The sequence below is a fragment of the Suncus etruscus genome, chromosome 3 (assembly GCF_024139225.1).
Source record: "Suncus etruscus isolate mSunEtr1 chromosome 3, mSunEtr1.pri.cur, whole genome shotgun sequence".
Classification (NCBI taxonomy): domain Eukaryota; kingdom Metazoa; phylum Chordata; class Mammalia; order Eulipotyphla; family Soricidae; genus Suncus; species Suncus etruscus.
This window is the reverse complement of record NC_064850.1, coordinates 84,793,616-84,818,909: the sequence shown is the minus strand read 5'-3', so window position 1 is coordinate 84,818,909 and position 25,294 is coordinate 84,793,616. Positions and strand designations below refer to the sequence as shown.

Below are 25,294 nucleotides of genomic sequence, written 5' to 3'. Positions count from 1 at the left end.
GTGAAGGACAGTATGAAGATTGAAAGAGACACTTAGTTTCTTGGGGGAAGAAGGTGTGTACATTGATAAGGGATGTGGTGTTGGAATTATATGCCTGGGAAACCATCATTAACAGAATTGTAAAGCATGGGACCTCAGTCGATAAAAAAATGTTGAAAAACAGAATTCATGCATCTGACATTTATTCTTTACCCATTTGTTTTTGTGAGTGTTAGGCATCCTCCTAGCTTCCAGGGCTGGAGTTGTAAAACTTCAGAGGACATCATGCCTGTAGCTTAGTGAGTTATAGTAAATCATTCAGGAGCACAAGGCCAGACACCAAACTGAATGTCCTTATCATAAATGATCAAGAAAACTCTACTGTTTTCCTTTTATACTGAGAAAACAAAGATAAGAAAAGATTTAGACTCTGTTAAAAGCTACTAAGGTGAGAGTCAAGAATCAGAAAAGCCAGCTGCAAAGTCCACTGAGACCTTCACTGTTCCCTTTCTCAGAGGTAAATATCACACCCTGAGAATTAGACCTTTTCATCTTTATCAATAATGGAATCCCTGACCACACATTTCAGTCTATGACTAGCAATTACTTCTGGCAATGGGACATTAGAGCAAGTCATTTCTACAACTTTCAGTAATAGCCTTTCTTCGGTTTTCCTTTTCTTGGTGCCAACAAATGTGCTAGAAACAAATGAAAGGTTTCCAGTGTCATATTGATCTCCCTGCAGGGATATCACTGAAGAAGGCCAGAAATAGGGGTCTCTGGCAACCAATAGAAATTCCATAATAATCTTGAATAACTGTACTTCCATGTTCTTTTCAGGAAAGGCAAATATTTTACCTCTTATACTGTATTTCTGTACTGTAATAGTGACATTAATTTACTAAGTGTTACTTGTAGTAGAGAATAGATAAAAATGAAGATTAAGATAATGTCTTAAGGGGCCAGAGAGGTGGTGCTAGAGGTAAGGTGTTTGCCCTGCAAGTGCTAGCCAAGAAAGGACCACGGTTCAATCCCCCGGCGTCCCATATGTCCCCCAAGCCAGGGGCGATTTCTGAGCGCTTAGCCAGGAGTAACCCCTGAGCATCAAACGGGTGTCCCCCCCCCCAAAAAAAAAGATAGTCTTAAATCCCATATGGTTGACAAAGTGATTGCTACAAGTTTTTTTTATATAACTTAGGGAAGTTACGATATAATAACTATTAGAAAGAAAGCAGAAGGGGCCAGAGTAATAGTACAGTGGGTATGGTGCTTGCCTTGCACACAGCCAACCCAGATTCAAGTTCTGGCATCCCATTTGGTCCCTTGAGCCCACCAGGAGTGGTTCCTAAGTGCAGAACCAGGAGTAACTCTGAGCACAGAACCAGGAGTAACTCTGAGCACAGAGCCAGGAGTAACTCTGAGCACCACCAGGTATGGCCCCACCCCAAAAAAAGTAGTATTAATATTGTTCAATATAGTTTTCTACAAAGCAACCAATTTTATTTATACTCTCCAATAATACATAAAAAGAAATTAAAACTTCTCAATATTTCTAACGTTGCCTTCGACTGCTGTGAGATATTATTCATCTTCTATCATCAATAGATTTAACCAATAAGATCAGATTGTACTTCAATAGCACTAAATATTTTATAACTGACCATTATGAGAAATGAATATGTTTTTCTTATCTGTCGCATCAATTTTTTCCAGGTTTGGGTGTCAGAAGCTCAAGAACAAATGTCAAGTATTTTGACAAACAAAAATTTTGTTGAAATAAAGAGCAAGGCTCTAGTGAATGAGGAAACATTGTGCTCTGGAATGATTAAAAGGTATTTTTTATGCTTTTACTGCTTACAGATTGTGCACATATGGGAAAGAATTTGTCTAAGAGGTAAAGAGGAATAGTTAACTCAGTCGCAATTTATAGAAATATATACAGCCTGAAAACAGGTCTCAGGCATTTATGGTTTTTGACTTAGGTATTCTGTCTGCTTAATTAACTGTTTGCTTTGTGGGTCCAAATAAAATATAATTTCCTTTTACACATACTTTTCCCTAGTAAAATTTCTGATTATCAATATTTGTCAACCAGCTCTATAAGTAACTTGTGAAAGTTGTCAAATATGTTATCCTTTTTCTTCAATAAAACAGGAATTATAGGGGCTGGAGAGACAGCACAGCGGTGTTTGCCTTGCAAACAGCCGATCCAGAACCAAAGGTGGTTGGTTCGAATCCCGGCATCCCATATGGTCCCCCGTGCCTGCCAGGAGCTATTTCTGAGCAGACAGCTGGAGTAACCCCTGAGCACCGCTGGGTGTGGCCCAAAAACAAACAAACAAAAAAAAGAAATTATAAAAGTGTGTATTCCAAATAATTGTTTAGAATTGATGGAAAATATAATATAATAATACAATTGATAAAGTAGGGAGTTAGTCTCCTGAAGTGGCTGGTGGATGCTTCTTTGTCAGTACTGTACTCTCCCTGGATCCGACTTCACCAGTGACTTCTACATCTTGGGATCTGACCTCACCCATGTCATTTACATTCCCTAGCCTGGTTCCTATTAGAATAGCTCTTCAAACCTAATTCTTTAATTGCTCAGTTAATGAAAACAAAATAGTAAATGAGAGTAGCCATTTTTACTAACAGCACTTTATGCCTGCTCAGAACTATCTTATTAACCCATTGCTCTTCATCTGCTGGCCTCCTGGTGTGGTGAGATCAGGCTTTGTGGTCAGTATCATAGCTCTGAGATGACAAGAAAGTAAGTTTAAATCCATCTACAGCCCACTTCTACAGCCATTAGACCAGTGTTAATCTCTCCCATAGTATCTTCCAGAAGTAGGAGGCAGACTTGGCCAAGAAAAGGGCTCTTCAAATGTAGATGTGAAAAAAATTGATAAAATAATATCTGAAATATTCACAAAAATACTGTCTGACATGAAGTTAGAGTTAGATAAGTTGTTATTAATCCAAATTAATTATTCTTGAATTCTTGCCCTTGGAGTAATTTTTTTGTTCTATATAAAATCAGAATTTATATTTTAATTTTCTCTTTTGTTTTGCTTCTTGTTGCTTTACTGGGGGTGGCATACTAATTGGCACACAGGAGCAACTCCCAGTGGTGCTTAGAGGCCACTATGAAATGCTGGCATCAAATTGGGTCTCCTACATGCAAAACGTTTGTTAAGCCCACTGAGCTCTTTCTAACCTCTACATTTTAGTTTTTCATATGTATTTGTGTTTTTTTTTAATTAGTCACAATTGTAAAAAGTCATTCATTATTGGGTTTTAGTCACACAATGTTTCAATACTGGTCCTTTTACAAGTGTTCATTTCCCTCCACCAATACCTTCCCCCACTTTGCCTCCCACCTACCAGTCTGCCTCTACCAGAGGAGCTACTTTTCCTTTTTTAAGTTTTTGCTGTGACTTACAATACTGATACTAATAGGGTTTCATACCTAATGCTCAACCACATTTCACATATCTTCCTCATCCTGGTTGAGCACTTCCCTCCATTAGTCATTTATTCCACCTTGTCCTACCTCCCTCCCCCACAGGTGGCATGTTTCCTACAAGGTGCCAATTCTCAAGTTCTTTGTTTCCACTGTCTTTGAGTATTTGTTATTCCATCATTATATTTCTTTTTACCCTGCATATGAGTGAGATCATTCTGTTACTCTCTCTCCCTCCCTCTGACTAACAACTGTTTTCAGCATAATACTCTAGGTCTCTCCAAGTAGCAGCAAATTGCATGATTTTATCTTTTCAGATGGCCTGGTAATATTCCATTGTGTAAGTGTATCATAGTTTCTTTATCCAGTTATCTAGTCTTAGGCACTTGGGTTCCTTCCAGATTTTCACAATTGTGGATAGTACCCCAGGAAACATAGAGGTGCAAATGTCATTTCTCCATTTTGTTTTTGGACCCTTGGGGTATATTACAAGAAGTGGAGTTGCTAGGTCAAATAGATATTCAATTCCTGTATTTATTAGGAACTTCATTTTGTTTACCAGAAAGGGTGGGTCAGTTAACATTCTAGAGTGTGAGGGTTCCTTTTTCCTATCATCCATATCAGCACTAGTACTTCTTGTTCTTGTTGATGTGTGTCCATATGAGATGATATCCCATTGTTGTTTTGATTTACATCTCCATGAGAATTAGTGATACAGAGCAATTTTCTTGTGCCCTTTGGTCATTTGTATTTCTTCTTTGAGGAAGTTTCTGTTCATATCTTCTCTCCATATTTTGATGAGGTTGGGTGCTTTTTTTTCCTTATAAAGTTCTACCAGTTACTTATATATCTTGATATTAACTCTTTATCAGATAATTGGTGGGTAAATAATTTCTCCCAATCCATGGACTATCATTGTATTCTGGCCATTGTTTCCTAAGAGGTGCAAAAGCTTGTTAACCTAATGTAGTCCCATTTATTTATCTTTGTTTCCACTTTCTTTTTTTTTTTTTTTTTGTGGTTTTTGGGTCACACCCGGCAGTGCTCAGTGGTTATTTCTGGCTCCAGGCTCAGAAATTGCTCCTGGCAGGCACAGGGGACCATATGGGGCGCTGGGATTTGAACTGATGACCTCCTGCATGAAAGGCAAACGCCTTACCTCCATGCTATCTCTCCGGCCCCATGTTTCCACTTTCTTGGTCAGTGAACATGTCTTTAGCTTCAATGTCATGAATAGTTTTGACTACATTTTTTATTTTTATCTCATGGATTCAGGTCTGATGTCCAGCTCTTCAATCCATTTTTACTTTATTTTTATGCATAGTATTCGAAAAGATATCTGACTTTATATTTTTCATATATCTGACCAGGTTTTCTAACACCACCCGTGGAAGAGGCTTTTCTTGCTCCATTTCATAGTTTTTGCCTTATTATAAAAGATTAACTGACCAGATATCTGAAAGCCTGTCTCAGGATATACAATTCTATTCCATAAAGCTGAGATTCTGTCTTGTCTTAAAATAGCCCCTTTAGTTTTTATAAAGATGGTTTTGGATCTATGAGGTTCTTGAACTGTTATTTATCCATGATATTTTACATCATTACTTCAAATTTGAACGAGAGTCTGACTGGGTAAAGTATTCTTGGTGCGGGATTTATGTCATTGATTTTTCTCATTATATCCCACCACTATTTGAGACCTAGAGAGCTTCCTTTAACTCTTCTATTTAAATACTAAATCTGCTGAAAATCTTAAGAATTCTCCTTTGTATTTAATTTCCTTATTTGATAAAATATTCTACCTTTATCAGTGTTTTTCATCATACTGATTAGATTGTGATTTGGGGTATTATTATTTAGATCTCTTTTAGCTGGTACCCTTTGGGTTTCCAGTTTATGGTTAGAAGTGCTCTCAAGCTTTGGGAACTTCTCAGCAATGATATATTTTTTTTAACTTTATTTTTAATTATAAATATTTAAGCACCATGATTACAAGCATGTTAGTAGTTGGATTTCAGTCATAAACAGAATACCCCCCTTCACTATTGCAACATTCCCACAACCAATGTCTCCCTCCTGCCTTATCTCTGCCTGTATTCTGACATGCATTCTACTTCTCTCATTCTTAAACATTGTCATGCTAGCTGTTAGTGTAGTTATTTCCCTAACAGAATTCAGCACTCTTTGTGGTGGTGAGCTTCAAATTGTGAGCCGGTCCTTCTGGCCCTTCCATCCCTTAACTCTATTGACTCTGGACCTTATTACTGTAATGTCTTTAATAATATCTTTGATCATTGTTTCTTTATAGAAATTTTTGTCCTGGCCCTCTGGGACCCCATGATTATTTTGCCTGGCTTTGTTTCTTTTTATTAAACCACACCTGGCAATGCTCAGGAATTACGTCTCTGGACCATATGGGATGCTGGGGATCAAACCCAGGTTATTTGGATGCAAAACAAGTGCCTTACCCGCTATACTATTGCTCCATTCCCTCTACCACGCTGATACTTAAGTTGTTCCTCATAAATCCATTCCAAAGTTTTCTTGTCAGTTGTTAATTTAATGGTTTTTTTTTTTTTTATTCCATCTTCAACTGTTGTTTGGAAGTGTTATGCAGCTCATCTTCTGCCGATTCTGTCCTCAGCAGCTATTTGTCTGCTGGTGAGGCTTTTTTCAGTGAAAATTTCATTTCACCAACCTATTTTTTCAGTTCTCATATTTCTATTTGTAGTTTTCTCATTTGTCTTCTCATATTCTCTTGTGTTTTATTAACTAACCATCCATTCCATTGTTTCTTTGAACTCATTAAGCATCTTAAACATTTCCATTCTGAAGTCCTTTTAGAGAGATTATATAGGTGACAATGACTGATTGATTCCTTGGAATTAAGATCTTTACCCATGGTGTAGTTCTGTGTAGCTTTACCCTGGTTCCTTTTGTAGTTTGAAGACATGTCTTTTTCACTTTACTCTTGCTGAACCCCCTTACTGCTGGGGAGATCTCTAAGGGAGCTCTAATGATACTGGAAGATTATCTTTTGGTTTTATTGTTTGTTTGGTTTTGGTTTTCGGGCCACACCTGATGACCCTCAGGAGTTATTCCTGGCTATATGCTCAGAAATTGTTCCTGGCTTGGGAGACCATATAGAACCCCAGGAGGATTAGACCACATTCCATCCTAGGTCAGTCACGTGCAAAGCAAATGCCCTACTGCTGCACCACTGCTCTGGCCCCTAGAAGATTATCTTTTGATTTTGTTAGCTACTTTTACTTCAGAACTTCTGTATGGAATCTGGGGTCAGTGCAAAGGTTGCTCCTGCAGGCAGATAGCATGTGCAGACTTAGCACTTAGGGACCTGCTTTGGAACTGTGGTGCTTCTCTGTATTTGTTTTACCATAACTTCCCTGAAGTTTGGAAAGTTTTTTAGTAATAGCTGAATATGATAACGTGACTTTCTATGGAAATGTCTGATGTAGATGTTGTATCACAACAGTTAGTTATTGGAAATGCAATTAAAGTAATAAAAAGTGGAACTTTTAATTTACTTATTGGGCTATTGTATTTTTAAAGTGCATAGACTCTGCAAATGTAGCATTCCTTTAACAAAAGCACATTGGGCAGTCTCACCATACACAGAGAAGAAGCACTATAAAAACTGTCTATGGGGCCTGAGCGGTACACAGCGGTAGGGCCTTGCACGTAGCTGATCCAGGACAGACCCAGGTTCAATCCCCAGCATTCCATATGGTCCCTCGTGCTCAGGAGCAATTTCTGAGGATATAGCCAGGAGTAACCCTTGAGCGCTGCAGGGTGTGGCCTCCCCACAAAAATAAAGAACAAACAACAACAACAACAACAACAACAAAGAAACTGTCTGGGGATAGGACAGGGAGGGCATAACATTAATGATAAAGGAAAGAGAACAACCAAGAGGATGAGGCAGTACTGAAAGGTAGTAAAGTGTAGTAAAGGTAGTAAACTATAATGTGTATATATATGTACATATATATATGAATATATATACATAAAGCACTTTCCATAGATGCAGACTAGTGGTAGGAAAAGTGGAGTGTGACTTTTGGTGGGAGAAGTGGACACTGGTGAAGGGATCTTGTTGAAACATTGTATGCCCGAAACCTAATTGTGAATAACTTTGTATTAGATGGTTAATAAATTGAAAAATAAAATCACGAGAATGCAACCTAAATTAATTTTTGTATGGCTTTATACATTTATGAAAACCAACCAGACACTTTTCTCTAAATTGCTATCTTGTTTCTAGGGACATTGGACTGCCCGGAACAGGCTTTGGATCTCTCTTTTCTAGACATCCACCAGACCATTGCAAAATGTGAGTTCTTAAAATATTACAGTTTGCACAAAATGTTTCTTAATGATCCAAGAGGTTTGTTTTCATAAATAAGGGAGAATGAGTGTAACGGTAAGTAAAATGCCCCCCCCCCTTTTTTTTTGGCAATTCAGAAACTTGTTTTCTTCTAACAGGTACTGATTTTGGAATTACAATTTAGAAAACAGAATTCACAAATCTAGAAAATATGTAAAAATGAGGATTAACATTCTCACTATCATCATTATTGTTGTAATTATTATTAATTTTCCTACTAATGATCGCTTATCAATGGATAATCTTTGTTAAAAGTTATCAAATATGTGAGTTGCCACATCATGATTCTAGTAAGGCTTGCCTGATTTGTGTCCCCAATAGACTGCTGATGAGTCTTTATATGGACAGGATAATGGACAGTAGGAGGGTATAGTCTCAGGCTAGTTCTTGAGAAGAGTCATTTTCTCATTTACAAAAAGGAACCTTTCCTTGTAATAACATCTGGAAGTCCTATCAAAGATTTTGGAAGACAGAATAAGTCTAGAGGTAAACTTTGACACCTGTATTGAAACTCTGAACATCTCCCAAGTAAATGAGGGACAATAATGGGTCAAGTTTGCAGGATGAGAAGATGACATGAGAAAAAGCAATGGTTGAAATTTCTTTAGTCAGTACAGTCTAGGGTGGAACCTGTCATCTCAGCCAGGCTTGAGGCAGGAGCTGAGAAGTGTTTTCCACTGTGCTTGAAAACTGTATTATATGCTCAAAGCTTTTCACACGGACTTTAATTGCTGCTTTTAGTCCTAGGCCAAAATAAAACACTCAAGCTCTATATAATAGAAGATTTGATGTCCACGGCCTTCATGCTTAAACTTTAATACCAGCCATGGATAGTCTGTAGAGCTTTGGTTGTTTTTTCCAACCCCAAATGAAGATAGCAGTCTAGAATGTAGAGGGGAAATGGGCAGAAAAAATAAATTCCAGAGAAAGCAAGTCAAGTCTCAAGAGCTGCAACTGAGGTTGAAAACTGCAATTGAGGCTCTTAACTTATTTTTTTGTTTTGTTTTGTTTTGTCTTGATGCCACACCTGATGGTGCTCAGGGCTGGGCTTATCTAGGAAACTAGGTTTGTGCCCATAGCTGCATGCTACACAAGTGCCTTATCATTTCTATAGTCTCTACAACTCCCTTTTGGGAGGGGGCTTACCACACTTAGAAGTTCTCAGAATACTTCTGACTCTGTGCTCAGAGGTTACTCCCTTGGCAATGCTCAGGGAGTCATGTCACATGTTGATCATGTGGACTGAACAAGAGTCAACCACATAAAAGGCAATCCCCTAAACATTTTTCTGTGCTTTATCTCTGGCCCTGAGGCTCTCAACTTTGATTTCCCATACTCTTAGTGAAGACATCAGCCAAGTCTTCCAATTCAGTGTGCCTCCTATGTAAGTCATCAAAGCCAGAGGTTATTGATAGTCTCAGGAACAATACAAAGTTCAATTAAAAAAATAACATCTAATATCATCAGGCAACTGTCAATAGCATATTTTGAAATTTCACAACAATGCTCTCTCCTGCGTAGTAAAAATTGACTCCATTTGAAGAATGTGCTTCTTGCCTTCAAACTATGAGCCTACCACTTATTAGTTGTCTAATTTGTTGAGCTATGAATAAAAAGTTTGGGGAGGTAAATTTTAGGCACTATGGTTTACAAAACTGTTAATGGTAGGACTTCATGTATTAAACATTCTAGCACCATAGCCTCCATCAGAGTGTGCTTCCTTTTTACACTGTTGCAAAGTTCCCCCTCCATTCGTCTCCAGAATAAGCTTCCTACTAAAACTAAAATTTCAGATTCTAGTGCGTTTAGGCTTTTGTTCATCTTCTACTATGTTTCTTTATATCTCACATTAGAGAAAAATCATTCTGTCTCTGTCTCTCTTTTTGACTGACTTCATTCTAGGTAGCAGCTAATTGTCTGATTTCATCATTTCTTACTGTCAAGTAGTATTCCATTGTATATATGTACCATAGTTTCTATATTTAGTTTTCTGTTTTTATTTTTATTTTTTGTTTTGTTTGTTTGTTTGTTTTTTGGGTCACACCCGGCAGCTCTCGGGTTACTCTGGCTCTATGCTCAGAAATTGCCCCTGGCAGGCACAGGGGACCATATAGGATGTAAGGATTTGAACCACCATCCTTCTGCATGAAAGGCAAACGCCTTACCTCCATCTATCTCTCTGGTCCCCAGTTTTCTGTTTTTAAATTCTTTGGTTGTTTCCAGATTTTGGCTATTGTGAGTACTGCTGCACAGAGCATAGGAGTGTAAATGTCTTTTCTGAATAGTGTTTGGTCCCTGAAAGTAGATGCCAAAAAAAAAAAAAAAAAAAAAAGGAATTGTTTAGTCATATAGAAACTTAATTCTTGGGGAAGAGGGGTTGGCAAAAAGATAAAATAAAAAATAAAAAGAAAATTAATTCTTAGTTTTTGAGACATGTTCTGTATTTTTTCCCCCAAAAGACTGAACTAGACAATATTGTCACCAGCAGTGAATGAGGGTTTATTTTCATCCACATTCAGCTAATACCAATTTTTCCTTGTAGTGTATGTCAGACTCATTGCAGTGATATGATTTCCCTTTGTTGTGCTATTATTATTATTATCATTATTATTATTATTATTATTTTTGTTTTTTGGGTCACACCCGGCGGTGCTCAGGGGTTACTCCTGGCTGTCTGCTCAGAAATAGCTCCTGGCAGGCACGGGGGACCATATGGGACACCAGGATTCGAACCAACCACCTTTGGTCCTGGATTGGTTGCTTGCAAGGCAAATGCCGCTGTGCTATCTCTCTGGGCCCTGTGCTATTATTTTTGACTTTTTTTTTTTTTGCCAGTCTGTATGCCTTCTCTGAGGAAATTTGTTTATTTATCTCCCCCATTTATAAATTGGGTGCTTGATTTTGTACTTTGAAGGTTCTACCATGTGCATTAATGTGTATTTATGTGTATTAAACATTAACTATCTGATGAGTGTGAGAAGATATTATCATCCAGTATGTGAGGTGTCTTTTATTCAATTGAATCATTGAAGATACTTATAGATTCAATGTCATGAAATGTTCTATTTTTTTTTCAGTATAATCTATGAACTCATGTCTGTTATAAAGCTGTTTAATCCATTGTGATTTGATTTTTCTACATAGGAAGGGGCCTGAAATTATTTATTCTCCCATAGACCATCCAGTTTTCCTAACATTATTTAAGAAGCTTCTTGATAATATAAAGGCCTCTAAGTGTAGCGTTGTTATGATTAAGCAAGTTTATGCATGTGAGATGATTAAAGAGATTTCTTTGGTATTCCTTTTTATTATTGTTGTTATTGTTATTATTGTTGATGATGGTGGTTTTGTGCCACAGCCGATGGCACTCAAGGGTTACTCCTGGCTTTGCACTCAGAAATTACTCTTGGCAGGCTTGAGTGCCCATATGGGATGCTGGCGATTGAACCTGGTTTGGTTGCATGCAAGGCAAACACACAGCCACTGTGCTATTACTCTGACCCCAAGATGGGAGTTTCAGATGTATGCAAAGTCTCTGATACATTCATAGATAGTAGTAAGTGTTATCTATGAAAGTTGGGACAGATAGTTGGCCAATCCCTTTTGGTCTAGAGATTTACACCTATCAATTTAGAGAAATGTTCTTGATTTATCTCATTGATAATTTATACATTTTTATTTCTGTTATTTTCTTTTGGAAATCCTTTATTTGGGTGTTGAACTGTTTGGTTTGGCTCTCTAATTTTTCTATATGTTTTAAAATTTTAGTCTTTACCAGCTTCTTTGTTTTCTTCTTCTTCAACAAAACTATTAAACTCTCTCTCTCTCTCTCTCTCTCTCTCTCTCTCTCTCTCTCTCTCTCTCTCTCTCTTGTTTTATAAGTCACACCTGGCGACGATGCTCAGGGGTTACTCCTAGCTCTATGCTTGGAAATTGCCAGGCTTGGGGGACCATGTGGGACATGGGGATTCAAACCATTGTCCTTCTGCATGAAAGGCAAAGCCCTACCTCCATTCTATCTCTCCGGCCCCCAAACTCTCTTTTTTATGTTTTGATTCCTATTTCATAAAATTCATATTTGGGTCTTATGACTCCAATGTCTTGTCTATGAGAACAGTAATGATGTTCTTTTTTATGTAATGTTCATCTCAATTTCTTCCATAAATTTTGTATTGGTTTTATGTCTGGATATTCTTAGTCTCTACAGTATATATTTATAGTAGTGTGCATATTCCTATATATATTATATATACCTACATATCTTACTATATATGTATATATAATATATGTCATATGCTATAATCATATTATTAATTATAATTATTAATCTATCATATCATAATTATATAATGATATTATATAATATAATAATATAATGTATTATATAACATAATTATAATTATAATTATTAATATATTATATTGTATATTATTATATATTCCCATGCATTTATACACACATATATTACTATATAGTATATATTCCCTCTGAGATAATGTTTTTTTCCTCATAATTAGGAGGTGTGGTTCAGTCTGTGATAAAAGCTTGCTTCTATGGAGCATCCCTGTATTAATTTCACCCCACCCTCGCTCCAAGTCCTGGGTTTAGTATTCTTGTTTTCCTTGTGAGCTGGCCACATTTTCCATAGGAAGGTCCATTATCTCCCATTTAAAAGGTGAGCCTGTGTCTTAGAGAGAGCAGATCAATTGGCTGGATCTTTTTTTTTTTAATTCACCTTTTATTTAAGTAACATGATTATAGTTGGGTTACAGTCACAAACAGAACACCCCCTTCGCCAGTGCAACATTCCCCCTACCCAAGGCCCACCTCCCCCTTCCCATCCCCTGTCTGTATTCGAGACAGGCATTCTACTACAGTTAAGTTTTAAGTACAGTTTTAAGTTCAGTAAAATTTTTTTTCTTAAAGGATAAGGGTTAAAAAAATAGTAAAGGTGTGACAGTGTCAATCGCCGTTGTTTGCATAGGCCCAGAAAAATATGCGGAAAACGGAAAAAAAAATCCTTGGCCTGATTACACAAAGGCCTCACCCCCGAAGTTTATTGGCATAAGACTGACTCTGGGTTCCAGGCATACCAGTCTGTCCAACCCGAGTCATTCTCCGTGGTCCCTGTGAAACTTTTTCACACTTTAGCTATTGTTGGTATCAGGATCCTATATTTAAAGATTCTGGATTCTATGCATTTCTTTCATCGAAGTCAGGCTGAGGTGGAGCATCCTCTAGTTACAGCACACCATTGGATGCGGAGCGATCTGCCCTGCAAGCAGGCTGTTGCTGAGTCATGTGGGTGTTGAGAGCACTCTTTGGAGTAAATCAATGCCAGAGCAGTGAATTGACTGGATCTTTAATATTAGTCCTGCCTTGATATGACAAATGAATAGATTATACTTTTAGCTTTTTCCAAGGAACAATTTTTTACTTTTCTGAATATTAGGGGAAGGGAGTATATCTAGCAGTTGGGGGTGGGGAGATAAAGGATTATAGGGTTCTAACTGTATCTTAAACATATCTCCCTCAATTCTATTTTATTGATTTAGGGTTATTTCAGTCTTCTATTAAGTCAGACACTAGTCATCTTACTGAACACTTTCAAATTTTTGTCTTTTTTCTTTTCCTATTCTTCTTGATCTTATGGTTGTTTTTTATTGTTGTTGTTGGTGCTCTTGCTGATTTTTGGATTTTGGCCACACCCGGCGGTGCTCAGGAGTTACTCTTACTCTTGATTCTGCATTCAGAAATCACTTCTGACAGGCTCGAGAGACCATATGGGATGTCAGGGATCGAACCAGGTTCAGTTCCCAGTTGGCTGTGTGCAAGGCAAATGCCTTATCACTGTGCTATCACTCTAGCCCACCAATGTTTTAAAATTTATTTTTGTTTGTTTGTTTTGGGGCTACACCCAGTTGCGCTCACTGGTTACTCCTTGTTCTGTGCTCAGAAATTGCTCCTGGCAGGCTCGGAGAGACCATATGAGATTCCGGAATTAAACTTAAGTCCATCCTGGATCAGCTGTGTGCAAGACAAACGCCCTACCACTCTGCTCTTACTCCGGCCCTAACACTTATGGTTTTTTAATTTTATGATTTTTAAGTCTTTTTTTTTTTGTTTTTTGTTTTGTTTTGTTTTGTTTTTGGGTCACACCCGGCAGCACTCAGGGGTTACTCCTGGCTCTATGCTCAGAAATTCATCCTGGCAGGCTCGGAGGACCATATGGGATGCCAGGATACGAACCACCACCCTTCTGATGCAAGGCAAACACCTTACCTCCATGCTATCTCTCTGGCCCATTTTTAAGTCTTTGTAATGACGTTTCAGTGGAGTATTCTGAAGAAGCAAGATGCAGAGTGTACATTTACTCTGAAGTTATCAAGTCATCTCTTCCACAGGGCCTTCTTTTCCTGCTGATTCCTCCAGCAACCACAATTTTGCAGATGTCTTGTGTACGTGTGTCCAAATTATTGGTTCCAAAGCATTGAGAACATCCAATTATACTGTTTCAGTTATTACATCTTTTCATTTTTTATTTTTGAAATTCAGTATTTTGAAGATCAAGTCTGTTGAAGCTTTAGCTCTAGCATTTAACAGAGCCTAATCTATAACAAACATATAACTCTTATCTATGGAATGAATATATTCATTCTTTCTGATGTTCAAGAGCAAATTGTAATGGGTAAATGGTATTGCTAATTCCAATCTTAGAATTTAGCATCACAAGTTCTATAAAACAAAGCCAAAGCTCTCCATTCTATTCTGGTAACTGTATTAGAAGACAGTCTCTTAGCAAATCACTGTTGGTGATTAGTGGCTTCTGTGATCATATAGCAATTTCTTTTAGGAAAATAATCTTATGCGTTGTTAGACTTATTTATCTTGATTTATGAGTGTTATCAAGCAAATAAATACAGGAGAATTTCTACCGTTTTCTACAATTCTGTATGTAGTTCTTTTTTGGCTAATGTGCACTAATTATTGGACATTCTGTATAGTAGGATACTACATGATGGTTAGAATCTGCTCTATTGAAAATAATAGTCTTCTGCTTCTTACCAACTGTATAGTTGTGGAAGTTAAATGTCAACTTTAAAAGGCAATAAGAATAAGTTTGTTCAGTGGGCTAAAATAATGTGTTTTGTCTTATAAAAAAGAAGTGGGAACTATAACATAAATTTAAATTTTATATTGCTTTTTGATGAAAAATAGCTTAATTTAAATATGATTTTGTTGCTAAGGAAATATTAGATGTATAGTAACCATCGTAATTTTAGCATCCATTGTAAATGATAACATTTGCTATTTTTTCTCTTACCACAACTTCATAATCACTCACCTTCTTTAGTTTGCATTTATGTGGAAAATATAACTTTCCTTCCTAAAGTAGCAGTATATGTCTCTAGAAAATAATGACAATAATCAAAACCAGAATACATGACTATACTTATCACTCCAGCCTTCAAATAGAGAATAGGGCTCCATAAAAAACTTCCTTTCACATGTCACATTCTGATAGAAAAAATTTAAAATTATAGTCCAGGAAGCAATTAGGATGATAGTAAAGTGCTGTCAATGACTCATACTTTAAAAAAAGAAAAATTTAAATATATCAAGATTTGATTAAATTTATTTAGAATAAGTTATTTTTCTCTCTCTAGAGTTGCTAACATCCAGCTCCTGTTGTGATTTTGTTAAAAAACAAAATTTTATTGTCTCTGGTAGTAAATATTGTACCTTTAAATTTTTATGATAGGGGTCAAAGTGATAGCACAGTGGGTAGGGTGTTTGCCTTGCATGTGGCTGAACAGAATTTGATCCCCAGCATCCCATATAGTCCTCTGAGCACACCCAAGAATCACCTCCAAGTGCAGATCTAAGAGTAACCCCTGAATACTGCTGGTGTGGCCTCAAACCAAATAAACAAAAAGATAAATGTCTCCCAGATAAAAATGATAAAATATGTTTTCATTTTTTTAATTTTGATTTTGGGCCACACGTGGTGATATTCAAGGCTCTGCACTCAGGAACTATCTGGTTGTATTTGGGGTTAAATACATATGGAATGCCAGAGATTAAACCCTAGTAAGCCAAATGCAAGGCTAATGCTCTGCCTGCTCTATTATTATTCTGGTCCCTTGTTTCCAGATTTTATTCATAAACTTACATGACCCCCTTGACCAGAGAAGGTCAAGTAGTAGGTCAAATAGTAGTGCTTTAGATTACTGGATAGATTTTGAAACATAATGTGGCTTTTCAGAAAGGGCATAGTAAAAGGAAATGGGCATGGGTTCTACTTCTGGATCTGCATTTCACTTACTATGTGACCTTGTGCTGGTTAATAATCCTTTTTGGATTCTCGTTGCTCCATTGCAAAAATGAGGGGATTGAACCAAATGATCTGTAAAGTCCTTTCTTGCTCCAAAATTTTATGGTTCTAAGGAGAAACTCATTTGAAATCACATAAACGAATATGTTAAATTAGGCTAAAAAATAGTCCAGGTAGTTAAGTTCCCATTTTTTTGGATAAAGTACTTACCCATATGTATATGTGCTGTGATCACTTCATAGTATCAAGTACCAAGCTAAGGCCATAATCGAAATACTTTCAATTTATTCCTCTCTCTGGGATACTTCACATCTATTAAAACCATTGACATTTTTCAGAGGAAAGAGATTATACATGAATAGCAAGAGGGTTTTGTTTATGCTATTTTTTTCTTAAAATGCAGTGTAAGGCTTTTGTTTTCTGTTCTAGAACTTGTGTTGTGGTTTGTCTCCTATTAAAATACCATTTGTTTGTTGAACATTTATTTCCAGAGAAAATATTATGTTTTCTTATTGTTGGATTGCACGGAGATCACAACCTGCTTTCCCCAAAGAATACCCTGCTTCCTATTTCCTTTTCATCCACCCTTTTTGACATGTAAAAGGCCCACCTAGACTTGATTACTTTTGTCTCTTTTTTGAACCTCCTCCTCCTGGTTGTGGATTGAGCTGATCAAGAAAGATGGCAAGAGAAATTAGTTTGGTGGCTGGCTTTTGGACCACAAGGCTGGAAGCCCCCAACTTAATCTTCTCTTTTATGTCTGTTTTGGTTTATTAACTTTTCTAGTGACCCTGCTTCAGACACATTCTCCTGGGATTGGCTTATGGTGAGTGAGTCCTTATACCTATGGTGATGAGGGTGATGATAAAGAATGTGAATAATAAAGAAAATATGAAGAAAGAAGTGATGTAATGAAAAATGGTGGAGTAAGAATGGGACAGACCTAAATTCATTTTTCCATCCTCTTTCTTGTTTCTTGTATGATCTTTATTTTTAGAGAATCCCATTTTCTTGCTTTGAACAGCAATCTCTCTTTTATTCAAGGCAGTCTGATTTGGCCATATCATAGATAGGCTGATTCTGTTCCACATTTTTCTCTCCCCACATGTATAGGTGTTGACTGCCTATCAATTAGAAATTTTTCTAGGTTACTACCTTGAGAAGTAAGATATTTGTATTCCCCAGGGTTTATAGAGAACATCTTAATGGTGGTGAATTTTCTATTTATAATGAGTTGTCTTCCTTCCTTCTTTCTTCTTTCCTTCCCATCCTTCCTTCCTTCTTCCTTCCCTCCTTCCCTCCTTCCTTCCTTCCTTCCTTCCTTCCTTCCTTCCTTCCTTCTTTCCTTCCTTCCTTCCTTCCATTTCTTCCTCCCTCCTTCCTTCATTCCCTTTCTTCCTTCCTTCTTCCTTCCTTCCTTCCCTTTCTTCCTTCCTTCTTCCTTCCTTCTTCCTTCCTTCCTTCCTTCCTTCCTTCCTTCCTTCCTTCCTTCCTTCCTTCCTTCCTTCCTTCCTTCCTTCCTTCTTTCCTCAAAATAGTACTTTATAATTACCCAGCTTGGTAATTCCAGTTGTGTGTTTGTCTGCTTTATATTCCATTGAATGGGATTTCCATGTCTTATAATAATTTTGGTGGCAGCACTGTTAATAGCAAACACTCATATGTGCTTGTGAGGTGTCATTTACATTCTAAGAGGTTCACATATGCTAGCTCATTTACTCCCTACAGAAATTCAGTGAGTTGTTTCCATTATCTATAAGTACTTAAAGTCTCCAGTGGTCCCAGTGCATTGTTTTAGATTTAACATGTATGGGGTTTAAGTACTTGCATGGAGCTTCAAGGCTATTGTGTCTCCAAACACCAATAAGAGAATTCCATTCTAGTATCTTCATTTTATTTTATTTTTTTATATACTTTGACATGACCATCTTTGATAACAAGAATGTTTTCAGCTTCCAAGTAGAGAAATATAAGGGAGAAGTAAGATTATAACAGACATTGGCTGTGCCACTTTACTACAATATACTACTATGAATATAGAATACAAAGGCAGCATAGAGCTCCTTTTTGGGGGGATTGGAATAACTTTTGTCTCTATGCTCAGGGGTGACTCCTGGTGGTGCTCAGAGGACCATCTGGAGTGTCAGGAACTAGGTCAGCATTATGTAAGGCAAATGTGATATGTACTGTACTATTTCCCATAGTTCACATAGTTCATTTTAAAGTGGTTAGAAAGAAGATTACAGGTAAAAATAACACCTAAGTTGAGTTTAAAAACATGAGTTGTACAGATGATTAAAATCATCAAGCCTGGAAATCTTGTCTATAGAACTGAACTCACATGCAACTGGAAGTGGCTTGGAAGGGCCTTTACTGCTGGAGGCAATCTAGTGATTGTGTGAATTGCAACGATAGATGCTTGGAAGTATAACTAACAGTATAGTAAATGCTAGTACATCAATTAAAATGGTTAAAATTAACCACCACCACCACCACCATCACAACAAAACAGTACTGACCATGGTGCTGGAGTGAAAGCATAGCAGTAGGGTATTTGCCTTGCACACTGCAGATCCTGGATGGATCCAGATTTAATTCCTGGCATCCCATATGGTCTTCAGAGCCAGCCAGGAGTGATTTCTGAGTGTAGAGCTAGGAGATAACCCCTAAGTGCCACAGGGTGTGGTCCCAAAGCAAAAACAAAACAAAACAAAACAAAACAGTACTGACTAGAACCTTAGATCTCATTATTTCCTATTATTTTTACCTGAATGGCCTTTATTTCATTTTTGGGTATTCTTTTTATTTCAATAAAGCCTTGTTTGACTTAGTAAAAGCAAAATCAAAACAGCAAAAAACATAATTCATAGGTAACCAATTCAAATAGAGAAAGCACGATAGACAAAATATATATCAGATATAAAGGAAAGAGGAGCGGGAACCCAAGAGGGCATGCCTAGTTCAAAAATATCAGCATGTAATGATGACAACTACAGTTGGAGAGAGATGCTGGGCTGTAAAACCCCTAGTTGTAGTTACTGCAGTAAGCTGCAAGTCCTCTTGCTGCTTGGCTGCTGACCAGGGTTTGGGGGAGAGATAGGGGAGAGAGAAAGAGAGTGAGAGAGCTATTGATTAAATGATTCACAGTCAGAGGTGGCAGGGTGGGGGTAGGCCTAGGTTCAAGAAAGAGAGATAGATACAAAGCAGGCAGCATCTTGCTGATGCATTCTATCTGGCCACCCAATGGTCCAAGTTTTTCCTTTTATACCTGGCATGACAAAGGATTTCTCCAAGGGTGTGTCCAAGGGGTATGTCTAGGTTCAACTGCCAAGTGAGGGTATCCAAGTTTAACTGCCACTACACCAAAAAAAAAAAAAAAAGACCAGTAATATCTATAGATATAGATGTGTTAAGGAATTTAAACTTCATTTTGTATAATTCAACAATGAAATGTTTTGAAGCCCTGATGATTAAATTTGTGTTTTGAAAAGTCTAAGCAGTTGAACTTGTTAGTAATGATGATAAAGAGAATGTTTCATATTTTAGATATGATAAGAGAGATTAATCATATTTACTTCACAATCGAGTGGCTATAAAGTTTCAGATTTGAACCCTACTTTTCTGGTGTGTAGGAAGAGGGAGTTTGGGCGATCCTTCTTTAAGAAAGAGAAAATGCAAGAGCAAATGTCAGAGAACATGCAGATATTTGAGATGGAGATATGAGTGAGGCCACTGACTCAGGCACAATTGCTGGTATAAGTTTTCAAATTCATTTCACTGCCTCTAGCCACATCCTTTCCAATTCATCTTCCGCTGTGCTTCTTAGCTAATCCAATTAAACTGCAAAGAAAATGATGTACTTTATGGTTTAATTAATCTAATTACAGTATTGTTTTGGTTTCTTTTTTATTTGTTTTCCTAATTATAGTGTTAATGAGTGCATGCTATGAGTCTGTCACTAAGCTCAGGTCTTATTCCCTTTAATTCTCATTCTCTGAAATAGATACTGGAAGTATCTTTGTTTAAAGAAAGAGCTTAGAGAGGTTAAGAAACTTATCAAAAGTGCTTTATCTAGTAAACAGTAGAACTAGATTTTAACTCATGTCTGGTCTGCTTGATTGCTGAGTCTATGTCCTCAACCATATTGTGTGTTTTGCTTATATATATAAAGCTTTATATTCTCAAGGTACTTTTGGTTACATCATTCATTATCTCTTGACTTCTAAAAATCATGCAAGGCCATTTGCATAGGTACTCCCTTAAATGTCTAGAGGAAGAAAGCAAAGCTCAGAGAGAATCAAGTTATTTACTAGTTAATCAATCCACATATCATTCTATAAGTATTTTTGAAAAATAATGTGGAGGGAGAGAGATAAAGATGTGGAGCTTTTTTGTTTGTTTGTTTGTTTGTTTTGAGGCCATACTTGGCAGTGCTTAGAGATTACCCCTGGCTCTGCACTCTGGAGTCACTCCTAGTGGTGCTGCAGGGGTGGGGGGAACTATATGGGATGCAGGTTAACAAAAATAGATCAGTATCATGCAAATCAAGTGCCCTGTCTGCTGTGGAGGGTTTAAGTGATTTACCTAAAGCCCCATGACTACTTGGTGATAAAGCAGAGGCTAAAATATACTTGGTTCATAATTCAGGTTTTTTTGATGAGAGGGAAGAAATTTAGATGTAGAAGACAGCCAAGCATCACTTGGAGCAGGAGTAAAAGCAGATCCAAATTTTCCTGAACTTCATTTTTAATCTCTTCTTTTTCCTCTTTAGCTTGTTGAGTGCCAATTATTTATAAAATAGGTCTGGCATTAAAAATCAATGTGGAGAATTAGTAGATTTTGTGTATGTGTCACTTCTATTTAGGAAGAAAGGAAAGAAGGAAGGAAGAAAAAGAAGAAAGAAAAAATGAAAGAAAGAAGAAAGATCAAAGAAAGACAAAATAAAGAGAAAGAAAGATAGGGGGGCCAGAGAGATAGTATAGAGGTAGGGCATTTGCTTTGCATGCAGAAGGATGGTGGTTCGAATCCCAGCATCCCAAACCCTGCCAGGAGCGATTTCTGAGCATAGAGCCAGGAGTAATCCCTGAGCGCTGCCGGGTGTGACCCAACCCCCCCCCCAAAAAAAGCCTAAGAATTGGGGCCGGGCGGTGGCGCTAAAGGTAAGGTGCCTGCCTTACCTGCGCTAGCCTAGGACGGACTGCGGTTCGATCCCCCGGCGTCCCATATGGTCCCCCAAGCCAGGAGCGACTTCTGAGCGCATAGCCAGGAGTACCCCCTGAGCATCACTGGGTGTGGCCCAAAAACAAAAAAAAAAAAAAAAAAAAAAAAAAAAGCCTAAGAAAAAAGATAGATAGAAAAGTTAGAAGAAAGAAAGAAGATTTTCAGGGAGGGACTTCAGAGCATAAAAACCGGCTAACCTTTGCAAAAGCTGGCTCCCTGTGTGTGACACCAGGCGGGGAAAATCCGCAAAAGTACACCGGCCCAGTGGGGCTCAGCTGTGAAAGACTGTGAGTGTGACCTGTCTATGTCTGTCTACTGTCCTCTTGCGTGAAACTCTTGCGAGTGGGGCAAAAAGAGCCTCCAGAAACCTTGCTCGCCCAGACACCATTTTCAGGGAGGGACTTCAGAGCATAAAAACCGGCTAACCTTTGCAAAAGCTGGCTCCCTGTGTGTGACACCAGGCGGGGAAAATCCGCAAAAGTACACCGGCCCAGTGGGGCTCAGCTGTGAAAGACTGTGAGTGTGACCTGTCTATGTCTGTCTACTGTCCTCTTGCGTGAAACTCTTGCGAGTGGGGCAAAAAGAGGCTCAGAGGAGCACGGCCTCTCCGCTTCGCTACGCGGCCGTGCACTCTTTCTAAGGAAAGAACTCCATTGCAACAAGAAGGAAAAATCACACTAAGAACGGCGCTATATCACAGAAGCAAACATTTCTCTCTGGACTGTCTTCTCTGTTGCATGCTCGGGCCTAAGATTTGACCCAGTGTGAGGCTTCATCCACGGAGGACTCCCCTCCCTTAGAGGCAAGTCAGCCCATCCAGAAAGGGAGGAGCCAGAGGAGTGTGCTGCCTACATCATATAGACAATGAATACCACCACAACACGTAGAAAAACCCACAATACAAGTGTGACAATGGGGAAACAACGCAGGCCAGCATCAGACATAGAGAATGAAGATGACAATTCTGAGGACCAGATAATGACTGAACAACTAATCAACCTCTCAGATAAGGACTTTAGACTAGCAATATGGAAGGTGCTCAACAGACTCCAAGAAACCATGGATCGAGTTGAACAGAACACTAATAAGAACCAAGAAAATATGAAGGCAGAAATGACAAAACTCCAAACTGAAATAACATGTCAACTAACAGGACTGAAAAAGTCAGTAAACGAAGTGAATGGCAAAATGGATAAGCTCTGGGACAGGGTATCAGAAGCTGAGAATAGACTTGGTGCTGTGGAAGATGAGATACATAACAATTCCATACAGCAGGAGAGATTGGACAAAAAACTTAAAGCAAATGAGCAGACAATGGAAAAATTAGTCAAAGAATGGGAACAGATGAAAATAGAAGTCTATGATAAGATCAACAGAAACAACTTAAGAATCATTGGAGTCCCAGAGACCCAGGAAGAAAATTTCCAGGAAGAATCAATGGTCAAGAACATCATTAAAGAGAAACTTCCAGAGCTAAAGAATATATGTGATCAAATCCTGCATGCCCGAAGAGTACCAACCAAAAGAGACCCCAGAAAAACCACCCCAAGACACATCCTAGTCACAATGACAAATCCCACAGATACAGACAGAATTCTGAAAAATCAAAAGGGGAAATCATGTTCAAGCAAGCTTCCCTGAGATTTACAGCAGACCTGTCACCAGAAACGCTCAATGCCAGAAAGCAGTGGTGGGATATTGTGACAAGACTGAATGAAATGAATGCTTCACCCAGAATACTATACCCAGCAAAACTCACTTTCCGGTTTGATGGAAGAATACATGGTTTCACAGACAAAAAACAGCTCAGAAACTTCACAGACACAAAACCAGTCTTAAGAGAAAAACTGAAAGACCTAATCTAAGACAAGACTACCCAAAAGACACACCAAATTTTGAAATAAAGATGGCGTTAAATCCCAGGACAATTCTTTCTCTCAACGTCAATGGACTAAATGCACCAGTTAAGAGACACAGAGTGGCTAAATGGATCAAAAAACTCAATCCAACCTTCTGCTGCCTACAAGAAACGCACCTGAATAGTCAGAACAAACATAGACTCAAAATAAAAGGCTGGAGAAAAGTTATCCAAGCAAACAACACCCATAAAAAAGCTGGAGTGGCCATACTAATATCAGATAATGCAAACTTTATACTCAGGAAGGTTGTAAGGGACAAAGACGGACATTTTATATTAATCAAGGGGTACGTAGAGCAGGAAGAATTCACTCTCCTAAACATATATGCACCGGATGAGGGGCCAGCAAAATATTTAATACAACTGTTGACAAATCTGAAAAATAATATCAACAACAACACAATAATTGTGGGGGACCTTAACACGGCCTTGTCAACACTGGACAGGTCAACCAGACTGAAACCCAACAAGAATATACTAGACCTGAGGAGAGAAATGGAAGAAAGAGGCCTAGTGGATATATATAGGACACTCCATCCCCAGAAACCTGGATACACATTCTTCTCCAATGTACATGGGACATTCTCCAGGATAGACTACATGCTGGCACATAAAACATACCTGCATAAGATCAAGAGGATAGAAATTTTGCAGACTACCTTCGCTGACCACAAGGCTCTGAAATTATTTGTGAACTCCAAAGGGACTCAGAAGAAACACTCTAACACCTGGAAGTTAAACAGCCTCATGCTCAATAACCAGTGGGTCCGAGATGAAATCAAGGAGGAAATCAAAAGGTTCCTGGAAACAAATGACAATAAAGACACAAACTCTCAGAACCTATGGGACACAGCAAAAGCAGTACTGAGAGGAAAATTTATAGCTTTGCAAGCACACATCAGGAAGGAAGAAGGAGCTTACCTGAGTAGCTTAATGACACAGCTAATAGAACTAGAAAATGCTCAACAAAAGGACCCAAGAATAGGAAGACAGAAGGAAATAACAAAGCTGAGAGCAGAAATCAACGAAGTGGAAACTCAAAAAACAATCCGAAAGATCAACGAAAGCAGAAGTTGGTTCTTTGAAAAAATAAACAAGATTGATAGACCACTGGCAAACCTAACAAAGAAAGAGAGAGAGAGAAACTTGATAACTCGTATCAGGAATGAAAAAGGAGAGATCACTACTGATATGACAGAGATTCAAAGGGTAATCAGAAACTACTTTGAAAAACTCTACGCCACTAAAAATGAGAACCTGGAAGAAATGGATAAATTCTTGGACTCTTATAATCTTCCACGGTTGAAGGAAGAGGATGTAGCATATCTAAACACCCCCATCACCATTGATGAAATTAAAACAGTAATCAAATGTCTGCCGAAAAACAAAAGCCCAGGTCCAGATGGATTCACTAATGAATTCTATCAAACTTTCCAAGAGGAACTACTGCCAATCTTGGCAAGACTCTTTCATGAAATTGAACAAACAGAAACACTTCCAAATAGCTTTTATGAAGCCAACATCACCTTGATACCTAAACCAGACAGAGACACTACCAAAAAAGAAAATTACAGACCAATATCACTGATGAATGCAGATGCAAAGATCCTCAACAAAATCCTGGCAAATAGGATTCAATGCCTCGTTAAGAAGATCATCCACTACGATCAAGTAGGTTTCATCCCAGGAATGCAAGGCTGGTTTAACATCCGTAAATCTATCAACATAATACACAACATCAATAACAAGAAAAATAAAAACCACATGATCATATCAATAGATGCAGAGAAAGCATTTGATAAGGTCCAACACCCATTCTTGATCAAAACTCTCAGCAAGATGGGAATGGAGGGAACCTTTCTCAATATAGTGAAGGCCATCTACCACAAGCCAGTGGCAAATATTATCCTCAATGGAGAAAAACTGAAAGCCTTCCCTCTAAATTCTGGCACAAGACAAGGCTGTCCTCTCTCACCA

General features: G+C 38.0%; 1 protein-coding gene across 1 annotated transcript in view; it reads left to right on the top strand.

Annotated features, from left to right (window-relative positions):
* CFAP95 (cilia and flagella associated protein 95) overlaps window positions 1–25,294 on the top strand; it is an 81,812-nt gene that overhangs the window by 29,355 nt on the left and 27,163 nt on the right. Inside the window, exons 3-4 of the mRNA XM_049770989.1 lie at window positions 1,693–1,811; window positions 7,722–7,790. Of these exons, the coding sequence (XP_049626946.1) occupies window positions 1,693–1,811; window positions 7,722–7,790 (188 nt within the window). The remainder of the gene's footprint in view (window positions 1–1,692; window positions 1,812–7,721; window positions 7,791–25,294) is intronic.